This window comes from Protopterus annectens, chromosome 12.part0, assembly GCF_019279795.1.
Source record: "Protopterus annectens isolate FY-2018-M chromosome 12.part0, PAN1.0, whole genome shotgun sequence".
Lineage (NCBI taxonomy): Eukaryota > Metazoa > Chordata > Ceratodontiformes > Protopteridae > Protopterus > Protopterus annectens.
In genome coordinates this window covers 1,539,887,794-1,539,910,293 of record NC_056746.1, presented here as the reverse complement: position 1 = coordinate 1,539,910,293, position 22,500 = coordinate 1,539,887,794, and the positions used below count along the sequence as shown (strand labels likewise).

The window sequence follows — 22,500 nt, the reverse complement described above, 5'->3', positions numbered from 1 at the left end:
ATCCAAATGTCCCAGTAGGTGAAATCCTAACTTTGAGGCAAATTAGTGAATAACCATTAAAGAGCGTAAACGCAGCAGAAGTTTATTGGTGCACCTCAGGCGCTTTGACGCAAGCTACATCAGACCTGAGTAACAGAATTATTTGAACTGTTTGAAGACCACAATTCATCAAGGCAGGAAAATACAATTTACATTAATAAAAACACACACAACTCACCAATAACTCTAAACTATAACATATATAATATAAACTAAAAACATATCAAACTAAAAACAAATAAATATATATATAATACAGTATAAATATATATATAATACAATGCATCGACACAATATGTATGTATGTATATCCATTCACATATTGTGTTGATGCATTGTATAAGTATATGCATAATTTTTTTCTATTTTTAATATACATGATATATATGCACATAATTGATTTTCACATATTGTGTATTTATATGTATTTATATGTATGTATTTGTCTATTTATATAGTGTGGGTATGAGTGTGTGCATATATATATATATATACATATATATATATATATATATATATATATATATATATATATATATTTATTTGTTTTTAGTTTGATATGTTTTTTCACTCTGTTTCTATGGAAAATGCATTTATTTATATATATAATTTTATGCACAGGTACTCAAGTTAATAGTTTTTAATTATGTATATGTTGTTATAGTTTGTGAGTTCTTATTACTGGCTATGGGTTTGATTAGCCAATTGAGTTTTAAATTAATGTAAATTAGTGTATTTTCCTGCCTTATTGGGTCTTTAAACAGTTCAAATAATTCTGTTACTCAGGTCTGATGAAGCTTATGCCGAAAGCGCTAACCTGAGGTGCACCAATAAACTTCTGCTCGTAGTTTACATCTTTGTGGATTTATTCACTAATTTGCCTCTGTTATAAGGATTTCTGCCTACTGGATGGATTCTGACATTTGGATTATATTGTTGTACGCATGCTAAATAGCTAATTGATGCTATATGTGTGCCCTTTCATTGTTTTGCTCACGCTGCTTGTTGTTGTTGTTTTTTGTCTTTGGAATTTTATTCTGATTATAGCAGCGAGGGCATTAACTCCGTGTGAGTCATTTTGTTTTTCATGATTCTTGTAGATCTCAATTTTATTGTAACAATCTCCAGATGGCATACTTCAGAGGTGATGTTTCATAGTTATTTGAAGGAAGGAGTACATTCTCTTTTCCAATTTCTTGTTATTACTTTCATTGGAATAGGTAGCAAGCTCCACAAAATTGAATACTTCAGTCTTGTAACACACTCAGGTATTGGAGTATTAAAAAGAGCCAAGGATTTAGTTAAGATGAATTTGCCAGAAAATAAAGCCTATAAAATTCATTAATTTCTTTCCAGTATAGTTTGATTTCACCACATTCAAAAGTATATGTTCCCAATCTGCTTTAATATCTAATTTACACCTCCAACAAACCGTATTAGTTTTAGATAGTATTTCTATTTTATGTGGTAAATAAAAAGACCTATATACAAATGTCCACAAAAACAGTTTCCATTTAAGTGAAGATGTGGTTAGTTTGGATAATAAGAGAAATAGTCTGGAGAATTTATTATTTATATGTTTAAAATAATTCCAATAGTTTTTTTTTTATATATTGTGATTGTTTTCTTATTGTTTTATATATTTTGGATAATATGTTATTTCCATGTTTGTGTTGAACAAGAATAATTAAAAGATCAATAAAGTTAGGAACAGTCTTTCTTACATATGGTTGCATAACTTCAGTTCTACATTCTACATATTGTATAAAGTTTTGAACATGTAGCCATAGATCTTCATCTAAGTTAAACGTCTTAATTATATATTGAGTGGAGTAAACATTTTCTTTATTTAACAACTGGGACCAATATCATCAGGTTGTTTTCTTTAAAAGTAGTCATTATTGATAAATTTAAAGATGAAATATTATTTTGAGTATGAGCTGTAGGAAAAATAAGAAGAAAACTTGCTTTATAGCTTGGATTTATAGATTGGGTTTTTATAAACAAAGCATAAATAAATCTAAAAGCATTTATTATGTTAATAGTGTCATATTTGACTATTAAATTAAGATTATTTATGAAATATTCTTTTAATAACCAATACATAGAATTATTTGAGGTGACATATTGTTTAGAATGTCTTAAGAAGTTTAACTGAGTCAAGACGTTTACTAGAATATCTTTCTATTTAGCAGTATAAAAACTATTTGACTATAGAATTGTTTTGATAATAGATACTATAGAGTATTGTTCTAAATCTGGTAACCCAATATCTCTGTGAGACCAACCTATAGTATGATTAATGATATCCTAGGTTTGTTAGGATACAACGAGAATCTTAAAATTAAAGCATTAATCTTTTTTATAAAAGTCTTTTAAATTATTTTTTTTTATAAAAGTCTTAGAAAGAGGTATGATAGAGATTGCACTATATATAACATTTTTAGGAGAATAATTCATTTTAATTATAACATTTTTAGGAGAATAATTAATTTTAATTATAGAAAGCCTCTCATCCATATTAAAAATATCTATTCCAGTTATTTATAATGTTTTCTTTAGATGACAAGCTAGATCTTTAATTGATATCTATTATTTTATTAACATTTACAGCAATAACTATTTCTAAATATTTTAACTGTTTTTCTTGAATTACTTATTTCTTGAAGTTGTTCCACACATCCTTTGCACTATAATTTATAGGTAATATTTTTGTCTTATTATCATTGAAAGTAAGTCCAGATTTTTGGGGCAAAGCCTCCATTAGAGTATAAAGAATTGAGAGATAGAGAGAGCTATTATAGTTTTTAAAGTCAAAAGAATATAATTTTGCAAACAGTTGGACTTTAACTATTACATTGTTATCTTCAAAACATCTTTAATGTCTGGGTGTGATCTTACAAGATTAGGAAATGGTTCTATAACTAAAGTAAACAGTAAATGTGAAAGTAGGCATCCCTGTTTAGTTCCTTTTGAATTTTTTATTGATTCTGAAGTAAATGAGCCTATTTTAATGTATGCCTGAGAATTAATATATAGAAGATGAATAAGGTGTATAAACTTATGAGAAACATTATTTTCTTCAAGTAATAAAGATAACTCCAATTTACTGAATTGAAAGCACAAATAATGTCTAAGCTTACTATAGTTAAATTTTCTTTTGGTTTATTAGCTAAATCAATCAGGGACACTATTCTTTTAATATTATCATATGAATTTCTGTTTAAAAAAACTGTTTGATCATTATCAATTAAAAGAGGAAGAAACTGTTTTAATCTATATGTATGTATGAACACGAATAGTTTATAATCAATGTTTAACAAAGAAATTGGTCTGTAAGATGAACATTTTACCAGATCTTTGTCTGTTTTTAATATCGGGGTAATAAGGGAAAATTTCCAAGATGGGGGGACACTTTCTAAAATTTTACAATGTTGAAGACCTTAAGTAGTATAGTCAAAAGATCTCTTGTCATTAACTTATATATTTCAGGAATTATACCATCATTACCAGGAGCCTTATTTATTTTTAGTTGCTTTAATATGTGCCTTTAATTCAGATTCTAGGATAGGTTTGTCAATAAGATTAATTTGGTCTATAGATAATTTTTTCTTAGTATATTTCTTAATGACTTTTTTTCTTGAGGATCTATTAAAGTATTATTTTTATTTATTCTAGTAAATAATCTCTAAATTCTTTTAGAATCTTTTCTAAGTCAGAGACTTTCTTTTTTTTTTGGAAGAAAAATATATTTCTTTAATATGGTTAGTTTTGTTGTATATTTTAGTTCTTACAATTAATTTATGCATATACTTAGGATTAACTGAATGATTAATGATTTTGATCCTTTCCAAATTGATCATTGTTTTATGGTTTAGAATTTCTAGATATTTACCATTCAGTTCATGTATTTGTTTTAGCATATCTGTATTTATTTTGACTATCTATTTTAATTTATCTATTTGTTGTTGTAATTTTATCAATTCTTTATCCCATTGTTTTTTTTCTTTGAAGTAAAACAAGATATAATCCTGCTATACAAATATGCCTTTAAGGCATCCCATCTCTCTCTCTCTCTATATATATATATATATATATATATATATAATAACTATGTCTGGAGTGTAATTACTAAGCATGAAATTTAAACTCTTTCAAATTAATTATATAGGCAGGTATACATTTTATAGGATTTCTAAGATTTTGCTTTAATGTTAATTGAAAAGTTATTGCATTATGGTCATAGAGTGGACATGTTACAGTTAACCTTGTCTAATTTATTGATTAAGTTGGTATATATGAATATTTTTAGTTCTCACTTGTGTTCCATGTCTATGGGAGTAGTGTGTGTAAACAAAAAGAGAATCTGATTCTGAAAAATCATGTATATCTCTGACTTGAATTAAGTCAATAAAATTTTCTAGTTCTTTAGCAGGTGCAGACATTCTTCTCTTTCTAGTGGAATTAGAATCTTCATCTTTTGAAATACATTTAAAGTCCCGTGCTATTACAATACTGCCCCTTATAATGTGTGCAATCCATTCCATTTGTTTCTTAACACTTCTAACTCCTATTCCAAGAAACCAATGCAAATTGACAAAGCTGTCATACTTCCTTTTAAGTTCTAGTGTTACAGAATATAACAAGCCTTTATCATCTTTATAGGAATTAATTATTTTAGGTATAGCTACAGTGTTTTTCCATAATATACTGCTACACGTCTTCTTTTCTGATTATGATGTGAGCTAGATAATGCAGTATATGTTTTACTATTAACTCTGTCAGTGTCAGATTGCAATAAGTTAGTATCTTACAAAAAATAATCTGAGAACTTAAAATTCTCAAAAACATATTTAAATTCCCTCTCTTACAATTATTATTTAAACCACTAATGTTTGCTGATATGGCAGCTGAAAATAAATGACTTTTCCATATATTCCACTGCTACACGTCTTCTTTTCTGATTATGATGTGAGCTAGATAATGCAGTATATGTTTTACTATTAACTCTGTCAGTGTCAGATTGCAATAAGTTAGTATCTTACAAAAAATAATCTGAGAACTTAAAATTCTCAAAAACATATTTAAATTCCCTCTCTTACAATTATTATTTAAACCACTAATGTTTAACGATATGCAATTGAAACAAGTCATGCAGCTGAAAATAAATGACTTTTCCATATATTCCAAGTAGTGAATATAACCTTTAATCACTCCTCTAAATATTTGCAAATCATAAACATTTATATATTCCTTAATAAAAGATCTGGATAGTATAGTTATACAAAAAAATATTAGTAGACACCCATAACAAAAATGTAACTTTCATTAATTGCAACAATTTAATTACAAAGTCCTTCAAATCCCATATGGAGTCTAAAACACCTTCCTTGGATAGAATATCTATCCAAACAATTCCATCCATTCAAAAAGAAACAAAGATAAAAACCCAGCCACCTCTTTGCTATAATTACAATGATAATTCTTAACCTATAAAGTATAAAATAATCAAAAAACAAGGTTAAATCACTCTCTGTGTTAGTTATGAAAACTAAAAAAATGTTAGCAGGATATTATATATATATATATATATATATATATATATATATATATATATATATATATACATATATATATATATATATATATATATATATATATAGATATATATAAAACTTCTTAATTTAGTACATCTTGTTCATGAAGATAAAATCTTCATATTCACAGGCAAATAATTTGAACAACTATATGTTAGTACCCATGGAAGGGTACATTTGTTGAACATATGTTCCAGAATATTTAAATTACTTATAAAATTCAGAGTTGTATAGTCAATAGCCATTTAAATGTTAATTAAAATTTAAAGTTTGTACTTTTATACATATAGAATATAATGTATAGCTCTTTTTCTTTTTTTCTCTGCTAATATATTATTTGTCCAAGTAATCATTTAATTTGTGAACATTGCTTTGACAAATTAGCTAAAATTCAAAAACACAAACTGTATTCTCAAAGTTGTATTGTAATTCACTAGCATTAAGTATTTCAACTACTAAATTACCTTATTAGGGAACAAACCAGGAACAACTTGCAATTATATTATAAGACTATTTAGCTATTCTGATATAGTTTTCTATCTCAAAAGATGCCCACTTGTAGGAAAAGTGACAATTTCCTTAAAATGCAAATCTATTAGAATAACTTCATTAAATGGGAGTTTATTTTCAAATTATCTCATTAGACTGATCATGTTTGCAAAGTAACAGGAATCTATTTACACATGTAAAGCCATACACATATAACTGCTATTTTTGATAATGTTATATTCCAGCACTAAATGCTTTACTTCTGTTTAATTTTTAATTGTGCATATCAACAGAGTACCTCTCGTTGTGCATGTTTAAGATGAAAAACTGAGAACTTTATTCAAAGTTTTCCAATTCTAATATTTTTTTTAACCACATACCCTGGAAAATGTATATCCTTACTTAACAAGAGTATCCTGAAACACTATAACATGAAAACTTTAGGCATCTATAAAAACAGTGTATGAAATAGCCTTTATGAATTAAAAATCAAAATGTTGCATGTAAGAAATTTATAGTTATGTATTCTGTTAAACATTTAGCTTTACTGTCCCAACCCACCAAGCATTTCATATATGAATGATGTTGATTGGATTAATTAACATGTCATATGACTAACATTTAAACATTGGGTATGTATTTTTATAACTATGAAAGAACTATAATCTTAATTCTACTGATTCCTCCTATCACCTATAACAATCAGAGTAACAACTAAGAAGAAGAAGAAGAAGAAACAATATATAAAAAGAGAAATGTAAATTTTAGTGTTAAAAAGTAGTGCGGTAACTGCAATTATGCATTAATTATCCGTGTCCAGGAATGAGAAAGCAAACACATATCTAATGTATTATGTTAATAGTTGTGATAAAACATACTTTACAAATATGAAACATGTTTCATTGCACATATCTCACGTATTTCATAACAGACTTAATTGAAATGAAACAAAATGTCATTAGGGAATCATCTGTCTGGACCCCTGTAGATTATCAAGACTTCAAACAAATGTCAGCACGAACTCAAAACCAGCAGAACTAGCACTTGGACACCAGCCACAAGTCAAGAAGATTTAATTTATTTCTGGTTAAGCACTTTCTTCCCTTGGCAGGGACTTCTTCAGAACAATTAATACAAGAAAAACCCAGCCCTTAAATACCCTTAGAATACAAGATTGTAGTCACATTTTGTATTTTGTAAATTGTATTTAGTCTTTATATTTAATGTAGTAGGTTTTAAAGTAATTTAATAAATAGACATATTTTAAATTTTTAATAGAATTTTAGGTTAAACACATGGTCATACATTTTAAACTTTATGGTAGTAGAGGTGGTGTGTTATTGTAAGTATGGTTATTGTGCAAGTATTACTTTAACAAAGTGTTTCTAAACTAATTAATTGTATGACATCATTAATTTGTACTAAGGGTATTTAAGGGCTGGGCTTTTCTTGTATTAATTGTTCTGAAGAAGTCCCTACTTGAATTACTTATTTCTTGAAGTTGTTCCACACATCCGTTGCACTATAATTTATAGGTAATATTTTTGTCTTATTCTCATTGAAAGTAAGTCCAGATTTTTGGGGGAAAGCCTCCATTAGAGTATAAAGAATTGAGAGAGAGAGAGAGAGCTATTATAGTTTTTAAAGTCAAAAGAAAATCAATTGCAAACAGTTGGACTTTAACTATTACATTGTTATCTTCAAAACATCTTTAATGTCTGTGTGTGATCTTACAAGATTAGGAAATGGTTCTATAACTAAAGTAAATAGTAAATGTGAAAGTAGGCATCCCTGTTTAGTTCCTTTTGAATTTTTTATTGATTCTGAAGTAAATGAGCCTATTTTAATGTATGCCTGAGAATTAATATATAGAAGATGAATAAGGTGTATAAACTTATGAGAAACATTATTTTCTTCAAGAAATAAAGATAACTCCAATTTACTGAATTGAAAGCACAAATAATGTCTAAGCTTACTATAGTTAAATTTTCTTTTGGTTTATTAGCTAAATCAATCAGGGACACTATTCTTTTAATATTATCATATGAATTTCTGTTTAAAAAAACTGTTTGATCATTATCAATTAAAAGAGGAAGAAACTGTTTTAATCTATCTGTATGTATGAACACGAATAGTTTATAATCAATGTTTAACAAAGAAATTGGTCTGTAAGATGAACATTTTACCAGATCTTTGTCTGTTTTTAATATTGGGGTAATAAGGGAAAATTTCCAAGATGGGGGGACACTTTCTAAAATTTTACAATGTTGAAGACCTTAAGCAGTATAGTCAAAGGATCTCTTGTCATTAACTTATATATTTCAGGAATTATACCATCATTACCAGGAGCCTTATTTATTTTTAGTTGCTTTAATATGTGCCTTTAATTCAGATTCTAGGATAGGTTTGTCAATAAGATTAATTTGGTCTATAGATAATTTTTTCTTAGTATATTTCTTAATGACTTTTTTTCTTGAGGATCTATTAAAGTATTATTTTCATTTATTCTAGTAAATAATCTCTAAATTCTTTTAGAATCTTTTCTAAGTCAGAGACTTTCTTTTTTTTTTGGAAGAAAAATATATTTCTTTAATATGGTTAGTTTTGTTGTATATTTTAGTTCTTACAATTAATTTATGCATATACTTAGGATTAACTGAATGATTAATGATTTTGATCCTTTCCAAATTGATCATTGTTTTATGGTTTAGAATTTCTAGATATTTACCATTCAGTTCATTTATCTGTTTTAGCATATCTATATTTATTTTGACTATCTATTTTAATTTATCTATTTGTTGTTGTAATTTTATCAATTCTTTATCCCATTGTTTTTTTCTTTGAAGTATAACAAGATATAATCCTGCTATATAAATATGCCTTTAAGGCATCCCATATCTCTCTCTCTCTCTCTCTCTCTCTATATATATATATATATATATATATATATATATATATATAAAATAACTATGTCTGGAGTGTAATTACTAAGCATGAAATTTAAACTCTTTCAAATTAATTATATAGGCAGGTATACATTTTATAGGATTTCTAAGATTTTGCTTTAATGTTAATTGAAAAGTTATTGCATTATGGTCAGAGAGTGGACATGTTACAGTCTTAACCTTGTCTAGTTTATTGATTAAGTTGGTAGATATGAATGTTTTCAGTTCTCACTTGTGTTCCATGTCTATGGGAGTAGTGTGTGTAAACAAAAAGAGAATCTGATTCTGAAAAATCATGCATATCTCTGACTTGAATTAAGTCAATAAAATTTTCTAGTTCTTTAGCAGGTGCAGACATTCTTCTCTTTCTAGTGGAATTAGAATCTTCATCTTTTGAAATACATTTAAAGTCCCTTGCTATTACAATACTGCCCCTTATAATGTGTGCAATCCATTCCATTTGTTTCTTAACACTTCTAATTCCTATTCCAAGAAACCAAAGCAAACTGACAAAGCTGTCATACTTCCTTTTAAGTTCTAGTGTTACAGAATATAACAAGCCTTTATCATCTTTATAGGAATTAATTATTTTAGGTATAGCTACAGTGTTTTTCCATAATATACTGCTACACGTCTTCTTTTCTGATTATGATGTGAGCTAGATAATGCAGTATATGTTTTACTATTAACTCTGTCAATGTCAGATTGCAATAAGTTAGTATCTTACAAAAAATAATCTGAGAACTTAAAATTCTCAAAAACATATTTAAATTCCCTCTCTTACAATTATTATTTAAACCACTAATGTTTAACGATATGCAATTGAAACAAGTCATGCAGCTGAAAATAAATGACTTTTCCATATATTCCAAGTAGTGAATATAACTTTTAATCACTCCTCTAAATATTTGCAAATCATAAACATTTATATATTCCTTAATAAAAGATCTGGATAGTATAGTTATACAAAAAAATATTAGTAGACACCCATAACAAAAATGTAACTTTCATTAATTGCAACAATTTAATTACAAAGTCCTTCAAATCCCACATGGAGTCTAAAACACCTTCCTTGGATAGAATATCTATCCAAACAATTCCATCCATTCAAAAAGAAAAAATGATAAAAACCCAGCCACCTCTTTGCTATAATTACAATGATAATTCTTAACCTATAAAGTATAAAATAATCAAAAAACAAGGTTAAATCACTCTGTGTTAGTTATGAAAACTAAAAAAATGTTAGCAGGATATTATATATATATATATATATATATATATATATATATATATATATATATATACATATAGATATCTATCTATATATATATATATATATATATATATATATATATATATATATATATATATATATATATATATATATATATATATATAACTTAATTTAGTACATCTTGTTCATGAAGATAAAATCTTCATATTCACAGGCAAATAATTTGAACAACTATATGTTAGTACCCATGGAAGGGTACATTTGTTGAACATATGTTCCAGAATATTTAAATTACTTATAAAATTCAGAGCTGTATAGTCAATAGCCATTTAAATGTTAATTAAAATTTAAAGTTTGTACTTTTATACATATAGAATATAATTTATAGCTCTTTTTCTTTTTTTCTCTGCTAATATATTATTTGTCCAAGTAATCATTTAATTTGTGAACATTGCTTTGACAAATTAGCTAAAATTCAAAAACACAAACTGTATTCTCAAAGTTGTATTGTAATTCACTAGCATTAAGTATTTCAACTACTGAATGACCTTATTAGGGAACAAACCAGGAACAACTTGCAATTATATTATAAGACTATTTAGCTATTCTGATTTAGTGTTCTATCTCAAAAGATGCCCACTTGTAGGAAAGGTGACAATTTCCTTAAAATGCAAATCTATTAGAATAACTTCATTAAATGGGAGTTTATTTTCAAATTATCTCATTAGACTGATCATGTTTGCAAAGTAACAGGAATCTATTTACACACGTAAAGCCATACACATATAACTGCTATTTTTGATAATGTTATATTCCAGCACTAAATGCTTTACTTCTGTTTAATTTTTAATTGTGCATATCAACAAAGTACCTCTCGTTGTGCATGTTTAAGATGAAAAACTGAGAACTTTATTCAAAATTTTCCAATTCTAATAATTTTTTTAACCACATACCCTGGAAAATGTATATCCTTACTTAACAAGAGTATCCTGAAACACTATAACATGAAAACTTTAGGCATCTATAAAAACAGTGTATGAAATAGCCTTTATGAATTAAAAATCAAAATGTTGCATGTAAGAAATTTATAGTTATGTATTCTGTTAAAAAAATGACATTGCTTTACTGTCCCAACCCACCAAGCATTTCATATATGAATGATGTTGATTGGATTAATTAACATGTCATATGACTAACATTTAAACATTGGGTATGCATTTTTATAATTATGAAAGAACTATAATCTTAATTCTACTGATTCCTCCTATCACCTATAACAATCAGAGTAACAACTAAGAAGAAGAAGAAGAAGAAACAAAAGGGGGTTCTTCAATATATAAAAAGAGAAATGTAAATTTTAGTGTTAAAAAGTAGTGCGGTAACTGCAATTATGCATTAATTATCCGTGTCCAGGAATGAGAAAGCAAACACATATCTAATGTATTATGTTAATAGTTGTGATAAAACATACTTTACAAATATGAAACATGTTTTATTGCACATATCTCACGTATTTCATAACAGACTTAATTGAAATGAAACAAAATGTCATTAGGGAATCATCTGTCTGGACCCCTGTAGATTATCAAGACTTCAAACAAATGTCAGCACAAACTCAAAACAAGCAGAACTAGCACTTGGACACCAGCCACAAGTCAAGAAGATTTAATTTATTTCTGGTTAAACACTTTCTTCCCTTGGTAGGGACTTCTTCAGAACAATTAATACAAGAAAAACCCAGCCCTTAAATACCCTTAGAATACAAGATTGTAGTCACATTTTGTATTTTGTAAATTGTATTTAGTCTTTATATTTAATGTAATAGGTTTTAAAGTAATTTAATAACTAGACATATTATTTTAACTTTTTAATAGAATTTTAGGTTAAATACATGGTCATACATTTTAAACTTTATGGTAGTAGAGGTGGTGTGTGTTATTGTAAGCATGGTTATTGTGCAAGTATTACTTTAACAAAGTGTTTCTAAACTAATTAATTGTATGACATCATTAATTTGTACTAAGGGTATTTAAGGGCTGGGCTTTTCTTGTATTAATTGTTCTGAAGAAGTCCCTACAAAAAAAAAAAAAAAAAAAAAAAAGACCACCACAAAAAGAGGATGTAGATACATTTTCAGAGAAGTTTCTATGAAGATCCTGTGGAACATAACAAAGATACTAAATGGATAGAAGAAGTAAAAGAAAGAATAAGAAGTTTAAAGGTGCAGGATATGAAATGGGATGAAATAACAGCCAGAGAGATTGAAACAAAGTTGAGGAAAGCCTCTAACTGGAAAAGCCCAGGCCCAGATGCAGTACCTAACTTTTGGCTTAAAGTATTAACTTCTTTGCATGAGGATTTAGCTGTGAGTAAGAACCATTTATATGAACACTCAAAACACACACCGCATTGGTTAACAACAGGAAAAACAATGCTCTTACTTAAGAGTGAACCTGCAAGCTACCCTAAAAATTATAGACCAATAACTTGTCTTCCAATGAAGTATAAACTATACACAGGAATTGACGCCGGCAGAGTTTATTGTCATTTAGAAGAAAACTCAATTATGGCAGTAGAACAAAAGAGCAATAAAAGAAAGTCATATGGAACAAAGGATCATTTGTTGTTAAACTAAGTTATAGTGGAGAACTGTAAGAAGGGGAAGAATCTAAGTATGGCATGGATTGACTACAAAAAAGCATTTGATATTTTCCCACATTCATGGATAAAAGAGTGCTTAAAATGTATAAGATACACTCTACACTGATTGACTACATTACAGTAACCATGAAACAGTGGCAGACCACTTTGCAATTAAGCCATGATAAAGGACAGATTATTATCCCAGGGATAACAATCCAAAGGGGGATATTCCAGGGTGACTCTGTCACCATTGCTATTCTACCTTGCCATTAATCCATTAAGCTGTTTACTTAACAGCTTAGGCCATGGCTACAATTTGGCTTCTAGAAAACAACAAAGTCTAATTTTAGACTTCTCATCTTCTCTTTGTCGATGATTTATAACTGTATAATTCATCAGATGAGGAACTGAAAGCACAGCTGCAGGTTGTCAAAACTTTTTCAGATGACATTTGGTCTTGATAAATGTGCAAAAGAAACTTTTAAAAAAGGAGAACTGCAGCACCAGGAAAACATCATTTTGGTAAAAGAATATGATATAAAAGAACTTGAGCAAGAGGGGATGTATAATTTCTTGGGAATTAATGAAGGATCAGCAATAAAACATGAACAAATGTGAATAAAACTCAGTAAGGAATACTTAAATTAATCCTGAAAACAGCACTGACATCTAGGAACAAGATCCAAGCCATAAATCAATTTGCTCTTCCTGTCCTAACTTATAGTTTTGGAGTGATTGACTGGCCCCAAAAAGTGTTGGATAGATTGGATATTAAAACAAGAAGGATGCTTCATGCTCACCAAATGATCTATAAAAATCAGTGTATACCAAGATTATATATTCCCCATTCCGAAAGAGGGATGGGCCTCCTTGAAATTGATTACTTGTATAGATCTGCAACCGTGGGACTCCACACATATCTACTGACCTCACAAGATCCAAATGTAGTGAAAGTTTTGAAACATGAGGAAAATAAATCTAAGATGACATCTCTGCTTAATTTAGCAGAAGCATATTGATGTCAAGCAGGAATGGAAATCAAACCAGAAGTAGATAAAAACTAGGCAGCAACTGAATGTGCTAAAAAAACAAAAGAAATAATATAAAGTGAAGGACCAGATGAAAAGGCAAGAAATATGGAAAAAACATAAATATAGTTGCAAGTATAGAAAACTTCTGGAAGAGCCTCATGTTGATCAAGAATGAACGCAGGAATGGTTAAGGAGAGGTGAATTCACATCAAGAAATGAAAGATTAATATTGGCAGCCCAAGATAGTGGGCTACGTACACGCTGGTTTACAAAGTCCATTGAATATGTGGGAGAAACAGACATAAGTAGGTTTTGTTAAACCAAATTGGAAACAGTCACACACCATTTTGCTGGTTGTGACACACTAATGGCAGAAGGACTGTACACTGATAGGTATAATAATGTGGGGAGACTATCACACTGGAGATTGTGCAAACATTATGGTATCAACGTGGCTAAAAAACACTGGAAACATGAGCCACAAAGAATCATAGAAAATGATCACGTTTATATCACAATTGATCACCCAATACCAACAGTTCAAAAGATAGATATAGTGGTCCAAGAAAAGAAGACAAAAGTAGCACTGATCATTGAAATCACCACACCTAGTAACTACAGTGTCTTGTGTACAGAGAGACAGAAAGTCATAAAATACCTTCATCTGCAGGAAGAAATTAGAGCCATGTGGAAGAAAGATACCCAGACAGTTCCAATAGTAGTAGGAGCAACTGGTCTTATAAAAAAGAATTTATAATCATGTTTAGATATGTTACCAATTCATGTAACGTCATATGAATTGCAGAAGGAGTCATTACTGGGGACATTGTGGGTGCTATGAAGACCACTTTTAACATCAAAGAGTGAAACAATACTAATTTCATGAACTTTAATTGTACTTTGACTTAGGAACAGGGTCCATTCCTGTCATGGTATTAGAAATCCAAAAGACTTGGAGAAATTAAAAACTGCAGAACGCATATATACATACACATGCACATACATATATATTGGGGGGTGAAGGGGGGGCGTAGCCCCCCATCTAGCTTAGTTTTATACTGTCCAGTTCCTATTAACTAGGTAAATTGGTAGTTTTTAACAACATTAGGTGAGCGGCTACGGCCCCCCCCACACCCCCCCTACTTATATATTCTAACTCCAGGGTCGCACTACAGTGAGGAAAAGGGCATATACACTGCCTGTACTATTTTCACTGAAATGAGTTTTTGGCGAAATGAGTTTTCAGTCATTTGGTCTTGGTGAAATGAGTTTCAGTCAAATGAGCATTCGGCGATCTGATAGGAATCCATATATATATATATATATATATATATATATATATATATATATATATATATATATATATACACACACACACACACACACACACACACACACACACACACACACACACACACACGCACGCACACACACACACACACACACACACACACACACACACACACACACACATATTTATTTATTATTTATTTATTTTTATTTTACATTTGTTGACTGGGGGGGATAGCCTGACTGGATATATGTCCATTTTCAGCGGAAGCCCGGGGAGAAAAGCTCTAAACAAACAAACAAACAAACTCCAAACAGACACATAAACATAAATAAATAAATCATGCACCTGAACTTCTATTTAAGTAGTTTCATAATGAGACAAACATGTTATAATGACTGTAAAGCAATATTGTATAAACAGTTAGTATTTAAGAATGAGTAAAGTCATTTTTCTTTTAGTTTCTTTTTTTCTATTCACTTTCCAGTTATTCTTTCCAGCTTGTCTCTTCACCGAGCTGCTACTTCATTCCATATCCTCTATCTTATCTAAAACGGGTCTACATTATAACAGTGAATGATCAAAAGATAGAACGCTGTTACAATAAATCCAAAACAGCGAAAACATAAATGAGTAAACTACCAGAACAGAGATTTTTTTCCCAGGGAAAAAAATTGCTGTTCCCAAAAAAAAAAAAAAAAAAACCCACTAAACACTATTTTAACTGGGGGGCTTCACCCCCCACCCTCCCCATGTGGGGGGCTGTGCCCCCCACACCCCCCTACTTAAATATGCCAACTCCGAGGTCGCACTAAAGTGCCAAAAATGGCAAAGTGACAGAAGCGGCAAAGCGACTTCTTTCCCTGGGAAAGAATTTGTTTAAAAGCCACTTTGTCATTTTGCATTTTTGACATTTAAAGTTCAACCAAGACGCATTCGACAGAATGCGTCTTTTTTTCTTTTGATAGGAACCCCATAGCTGGCCTTAGGCAAAGGCTAACTAGGCAGCCGCCTAGGGCGCCGCTGTAGTAGGGGCACTTTTTCAGTGTTTATTTGGTGTAAGTAGACCAGGATGGGGGCACCACGTGGTGCGGTCGGGGGGCGCCATGGAGCCCTTTTGCCTAGGGTACCAGTCTACCTAAGGCCGCTCCTGAGGAACCCTCTAAAACATTCTTTGATTTCAAGAATATTATGGCACTGTCTATATCTTCAAAGTTTTAGTTTCATCTGGAAGAAATATTTTCAGTATGGCTGGAAAAAGCAGGTGGACTTTAATCTGTCTTTTTTGAGTTCCTTTATTAAAGGTAAAAAAAGCATTTAATCTTGGACATCACAACAGAGGAATAATCTTTGTCAAATCTTATTGTTTTGTCCAGTATTTTAATATGAGACTTTGTCCAAGCTGTTTTTAGGATCAGTTCTTTATCTTGTGTAAAAAAAAATCTTACAATAGTAGATCTCAGAGCTAAGTTCTTTGTGGAAGACGCAACAGTAGCTAGAGACCTATGTGCTCTCTTAATGCCAAATAAGATAGCTTCTGGAAGATCTAGGACTTTAGGAAGCCAAGATGTTAAAAAGTTTATCATATTGTCTCTTTCAATTCCTTCAGGTAAATCGAAGATCCTAATATTATTTCTCCAAGATCTATCCTCTAGATCATCTATTTTATCCAGAAGTAAGGTGTTCTGCTTCAATAAAAAAATTATGCTATGCTCATCTTCAGATAGTCTTCCTTCAATGTCATTTAAGGCATCCTCTATCCCCAAAATCTGAGTTCTCTGTTGATTTAAAGTTTCCTGTATTTGTTCCATCTGCTTGGAACATTTCTCTTTAAAACTATCTATTTTGTTGTCCATTTGTCCATCTTAATAGAGAGCTCTTGTAAGCTGGTAAGAACAAATTGTATATCTCTTTTTAAAGGTGAGTCTTGACTGCTTACTTTTGTGTGGCTCATACTAAATTGTAGATAAAGAGATTTTCAAAATGAGATTTTGACAGGAAAATATCAGTATATATTTTTTTATATTATCCTTCAAGAGACTTCAAATTAGTACTATTTGATAAAAAATTAATAGAATAACTTAGTAATATAATTTCCTGTCAGAAATAAATATATATATAACAGAGCAGTAGAAACCTGCTGCTAGTCTGTTAGCATCTAATTGACCACTGACGACCAAAGTGTTTTTCAACTTTAACAATAGTCAACTACATAAAGGGCTTTTTGTATTACACTTTAGTTTGGATGTATGTTGGGACATTTTGCAGACATCTTAATGGCTATAGACATCAGCTTGGTGTAAAGATCCTGTGTTTCTAACATATAGCTGAACTATCCAGTTATGCTCTGCTGATGAGCTTATAAGAAGGCTGAAACATTCATGTCTACAGCTAGTGGAGTTTGGTTTTATTGGCCTGAACATATCCACAAAAACTTTAAAAAAAAAAGTAAAAAGTCATGACATTCAGAAGCCATATAGTTGAAACACCTGATGTCCTTAAGGGGTCATTGCATATATTCCATGAGCCTTTATTACAGGGCTTTTTCTATATAATACATATATAATGTGTGTGTGTGTGTGTGTGTGTGTGTGTGTGTGTGTGTGTGTGTGTGTGTGTGTGTGTGTGTGTGTGTGTGTGTGCCCATAAATATGTATAAGCCTTTAATGGATAATAAAGTCTATTTCAACAACAAATGCTTTATTTAAGGTGCTTGTTCTTCTTTCATGGTTTTGCAACCATGCAGTTAATAAATATAAGTGCGGGCATGTGAAGGAGCAAACTACTGATGTAAGCAGGGCTTTCTTTCCTGCAAAACATTACTTTAATATTGTGTGATGTGGTATTTTAGGGAGTCATGTTGCCAGTCACTTATGATCAATGGGATACTCTTTGGTTGTTCAGGTGATGCTCTTTCATGGGGTAAGCCTTTAAGACAGATAGCCTTGTCTAGTCATCATAACATCCGGGCTGAGTCTCAAAACTGGGCCATTGCTAAAGATTAAAACTTTATCTGTTGCACTGTTTGCAAGCATTTTAAAACTCTTAAAGTAACCACTAAAAACTAGTGGCTTCTGAATATCTTTGTCTTTACATGATCATAATAAAAATTTTATATTTTCTTCCAGGTCACAGTAAACCCAGCATACCAGTCCCAAGAACTTGAATACATTCTGAAAAAGGTAAGCAGACTATTGTTCAGCCTTCACAAAATGTTGCTGATCACAGTCATTTGGCTTTAATACACATTGAAAATGATAAGAAAAGCATTTTCTAAAATGTAAACCTGTAAGTGTAAATCTGGTTCTGCACCATTTCTTCTAAGGTAAAGAGAAATGCTGTGCTTGAGAAAGCACAGCAGTCGCAAGTCATGTTTATATAGTGCACTAATCATTTCTTATTCTTGTACATTTTTCACCCACACTCCCTTGGGTTATAGTGTAAATTACCATAATGCATAGCTATTTTTCTTGCTTAGTCAAACACAGACCTATGAAAAGAGAAAGCACCTACAGATATTTAGCTCATTCACTCCAATGGAGCTCAGGAAGTTTGCACTGTAACTTCCAATGGGCAGAGCCTAAGCCTTTTCACAGAATCAAATTACGTCCTCACATTTCAAACAAATGTTCATATCTCTGGAACCATACGGGTTATGAAAGAAGTATAAATGGCAATCTCTTCAGCACAAACTATTTTATAGCGGTAGTATTTTTTAGGTTCTAGGATGTAGAATGAATTTTATAAGTCACAATAAGCACAGTAACGGTTACATTTGTAATATTTTGTAAACAACTTACAATACAATGCAACCTCTCAAGTTACACATTTGTCAGTAGCATTTTATTCATCTAGCTGAGAGCTTTTTATATAAGGAGTTCTGTATGTGTTACTTGGTTCTTGAATTATTTAGAAAAATGTAAAAATTGTGTCTATATAAATTAATATCATAAATCAACAGTTAATATCTATTTATCTGCAATAGAAGGAGGTAAAATATTAATGCAGTTGAGTTTGCCATCGTGTAAGTTTTAAGATGAAATCTTTTAAAACTGTGTACATGGCACGGTTTTGGAATTATTGATGCAAATATATTTGACATCTAGAGATATCAGTAGGAGTTAACTGCAGATGTACCTGGACCCATCACTCAGATATAATGAGTTAATAAAAGTCATTTATATAGGATGCAAGCATCCCTGCATTGCCAAATGCGGGGGCCTGAGCTTCCACTTTTATATATCCTTATTTTGGGAGTTCACTCACTCAGCCAATGAGAACATTCTTTTAAGTGTTTTACATTTCATAGTTATATGGTTATATACAAAACAAAACAAAATGTTTTTTTTATTCTCAGGGAAAACCTTGCACCTTTTATCAACTGAGATTCTTTGTACTCACATATGCAAATGAGTCACTATAAATGATCTGCAGTAATGAACCTAAATGCTTCCACATATTTTTTCAAGCACTGACATACACTCATATACCCAAACCATCTTTTACCCAGCTTTTTTTCTATGTATCACAGGTACTTCCTCCTATCTTCCTAACTACTCATTAATTAATTAATTAATTCATTCATTCATTCATTCATTCATTCATTCACTGGTTACCTCCTTAACCCCATGCAGGATTGTATGTTCATTACAGCCTATCCCAGCACTCAGTGGGTGCAAGGCATAGGATCTCATCCTGAGGTAGATACTAACCTATCATACGATATGAAAAAACAACACACACAGACACACACACACTGCACACATAACTATGGACAGCTTTGGAGGAATGAAAGTTCTTCTACAGCACATCTCTAGAATGGGGGAAGAAATCAGATCCCCAGACAAAACTCCATAAGGACTTGAAGAAGTCATACAAACTCTGCCTCAACTGAACTGGAGAACAAATCACTGTAAGTCAGCAGTGCTGTTCACAGCATCATTATGCTATTCCTTCCTAACAGATGCAGCATCATTAATCAACTTGGGCTACATTTTAAAATTGTGTTAGTGGTTAACATTGTTAATTCCTACCAAGAGGTTCTCCAGTACGATTCTCAGCTGGGGTGCCTTCTGTGCGGAGTCTGCATGTCCTCCCTAAGATTGTGTGGATTTCCACTGAAAATAGGCTCTGTCCTAGTCGGACTTTCCCTGTCAACAAATGTTAAATAAATAAATGTCTTTTTACTATGCTATGTTATTCAGTGTTGTGCTATATTGTCTTGAAAATACATTGTTAAATTTCTTCTTAATGTTGCTTTGAATTTCTTAATGTAATGAAGTTAGTGCATGGTTTACCTGTTAGTCTGTATTATTATGAACATGTGCTTTTGTTACTAATCATTTTTAGTTGTTTAAAAAAACATCAACTTGTTAAAAATATGACATCTATAAACTACAATAGATGAATAGATTCAGAACCAGTGACAGTAGATGGACCGGTACTCAAAGTACAGCATGTTAGTCATCAAATAACGGAATCCATCACAACTTTTTGTTTTACAGTCTCACTGGTAAATATTCCAGTTGTAAAGCCACATTCCCTTCAATAAAGATTCTCTGAAATCTTTCTTGTCACTCTCCCATGTAATCCTAAACCATATACTCTTTTCATTGTTAAAAAGATAATCAGAGCCTTAGATGTTGATGGATATAATCAGTTCAGTAAAAGATTTTGCCTATATTTGCTTACCTTTAGTTTGTATCTTTTGGGTCTATATTATAACATCAAAATCTACAAAGATCGAATGTTATAATATCGAACCCTAAACACCGAAATCCACAAACATTGTGCAGTCAGAATAGCGATTTTTTTCCCAGGGAAAAAAAAAATCACTATTCTGAGAAACATACAAACAACACAAACACACACAAAAAACAGCAATCCACACACATACACTTAAAATCCTGCACCTAAACCTAAACTAAACTTTACATACACTACTAGCTATCCACTTACCTTAAACCTACCCTAACCCTAAGGTCCGTCATGATTGCACACTCACCTCACCCGCACCCTAACCCTAACTCACCTAACCCACCCATAACCCTAACCTACACACAACCGCATACTTACCTAACCCACGCCCTAACCCTAACTCACCTAACCCTAACCTACACACAATTGCACACTTACCTGACCCATGCCCTAACACTAACGTCCACACAACTGCACACTTAACCTGACCTGCTCCCTAACCCTAACTCACCTAACCCGCCCCTAACCTACACACAATCGCACACTTACCTGAACCTGACCCGTAATGCTCCAACATATCGAACGCTGAAAACAGTGCGGCCACAGCAACGGCCCACCAAATTCTTTCCCTAGGAAAGAATTCAGTGTCCTGCACCTTTGCTGTTTTCAGCGTTCGACATTACAGGTTCGATATTATAACATTCAATCTTTGTAAGATTCAATGTTTTAATATAGACCCATATCTTTCATCCTTATTTATTAGTGGACAGTTTACATGGAAACTGATCGTTATTCCTCAACAGCTTGTGAATGTTTACTATTTTATTCTGAATCTTGAGATGCCTCATTTGAACTAGAGTGGCACACAGTGGTATGACACCTATAGATTTCAGCTTAAAGTAGGAATTATGATACAGAAACAGATGGTCTCCAAAGCTAGAATAAGATATGATATCTCATATTCGAGCAGGTATCCTTAGTAAGGAATAATGCTGGATCCTGGTGAATATTTATATTTCTTTATAAAATAAATATGAAGCAATCAGCATTGTGCCAAATCATGTTTTAAGCCTCCTGTGAGTTCTTGGTACCCCCTTTAATCTTGTGATATGTTTGTTGGATGCATATCTTGTTACTGGATACTTACATAGAAAAGCAAATGTCATTGCTTTTTTATCAGAACTCGCAGACAACATGAAAATAAATTTATGCTCCCAGCATTTTCCAAGATCCTTTATCTGACATTGGAGGGGAATGCAGACTGGATTAGAAACAGATCTGATGCATATGATTCACACATGGTCATGTTAGCATGGTGCTCATTCATGCTGGTTTTCATTAATCTCTATAAAGGTTTCGCTCATGCTTTTTGTACAGCAATATTATATACCAACCAAATGAACATAATGCTTGTTGGTGTTATTGTGCATTTTATTTGTTTCTCTTCCTTTCTTCTTGTCTTCAGTTGCAGGTCTATGCAAACAAAAGCTTTTTTAGTATCAGCAATATTATGATACCTTAACGCATAATGATT

The 22,500-nt window shown here is 31.0% G+C and overlaps 1 protein-coding gene across 1 annotated transcript in view; it reads left to right on the top strand.

The window, feature by feature from the left end:
- Positions 1 to 22,500, top strand: part of LOC122816306 (medium-chain acyl-CoA ligase ACSF2, mitochondrial-like) — a 1,435,169-nt gene that overhangs the window by 326,855 nt on the left and 1,085,814 nt on the right. Inside the window, exon 4 of the mRNA XM_044089039.1 lies at positions 18,398 to 18,451. Coding sequence (XP_043944974.1) covers positions 18,398 to 18,451 — 54 coding nt within the window. The remainder of the gene's footprint in view (positions 1 to 18,397; positions 18,452 to 22,500) is intronic.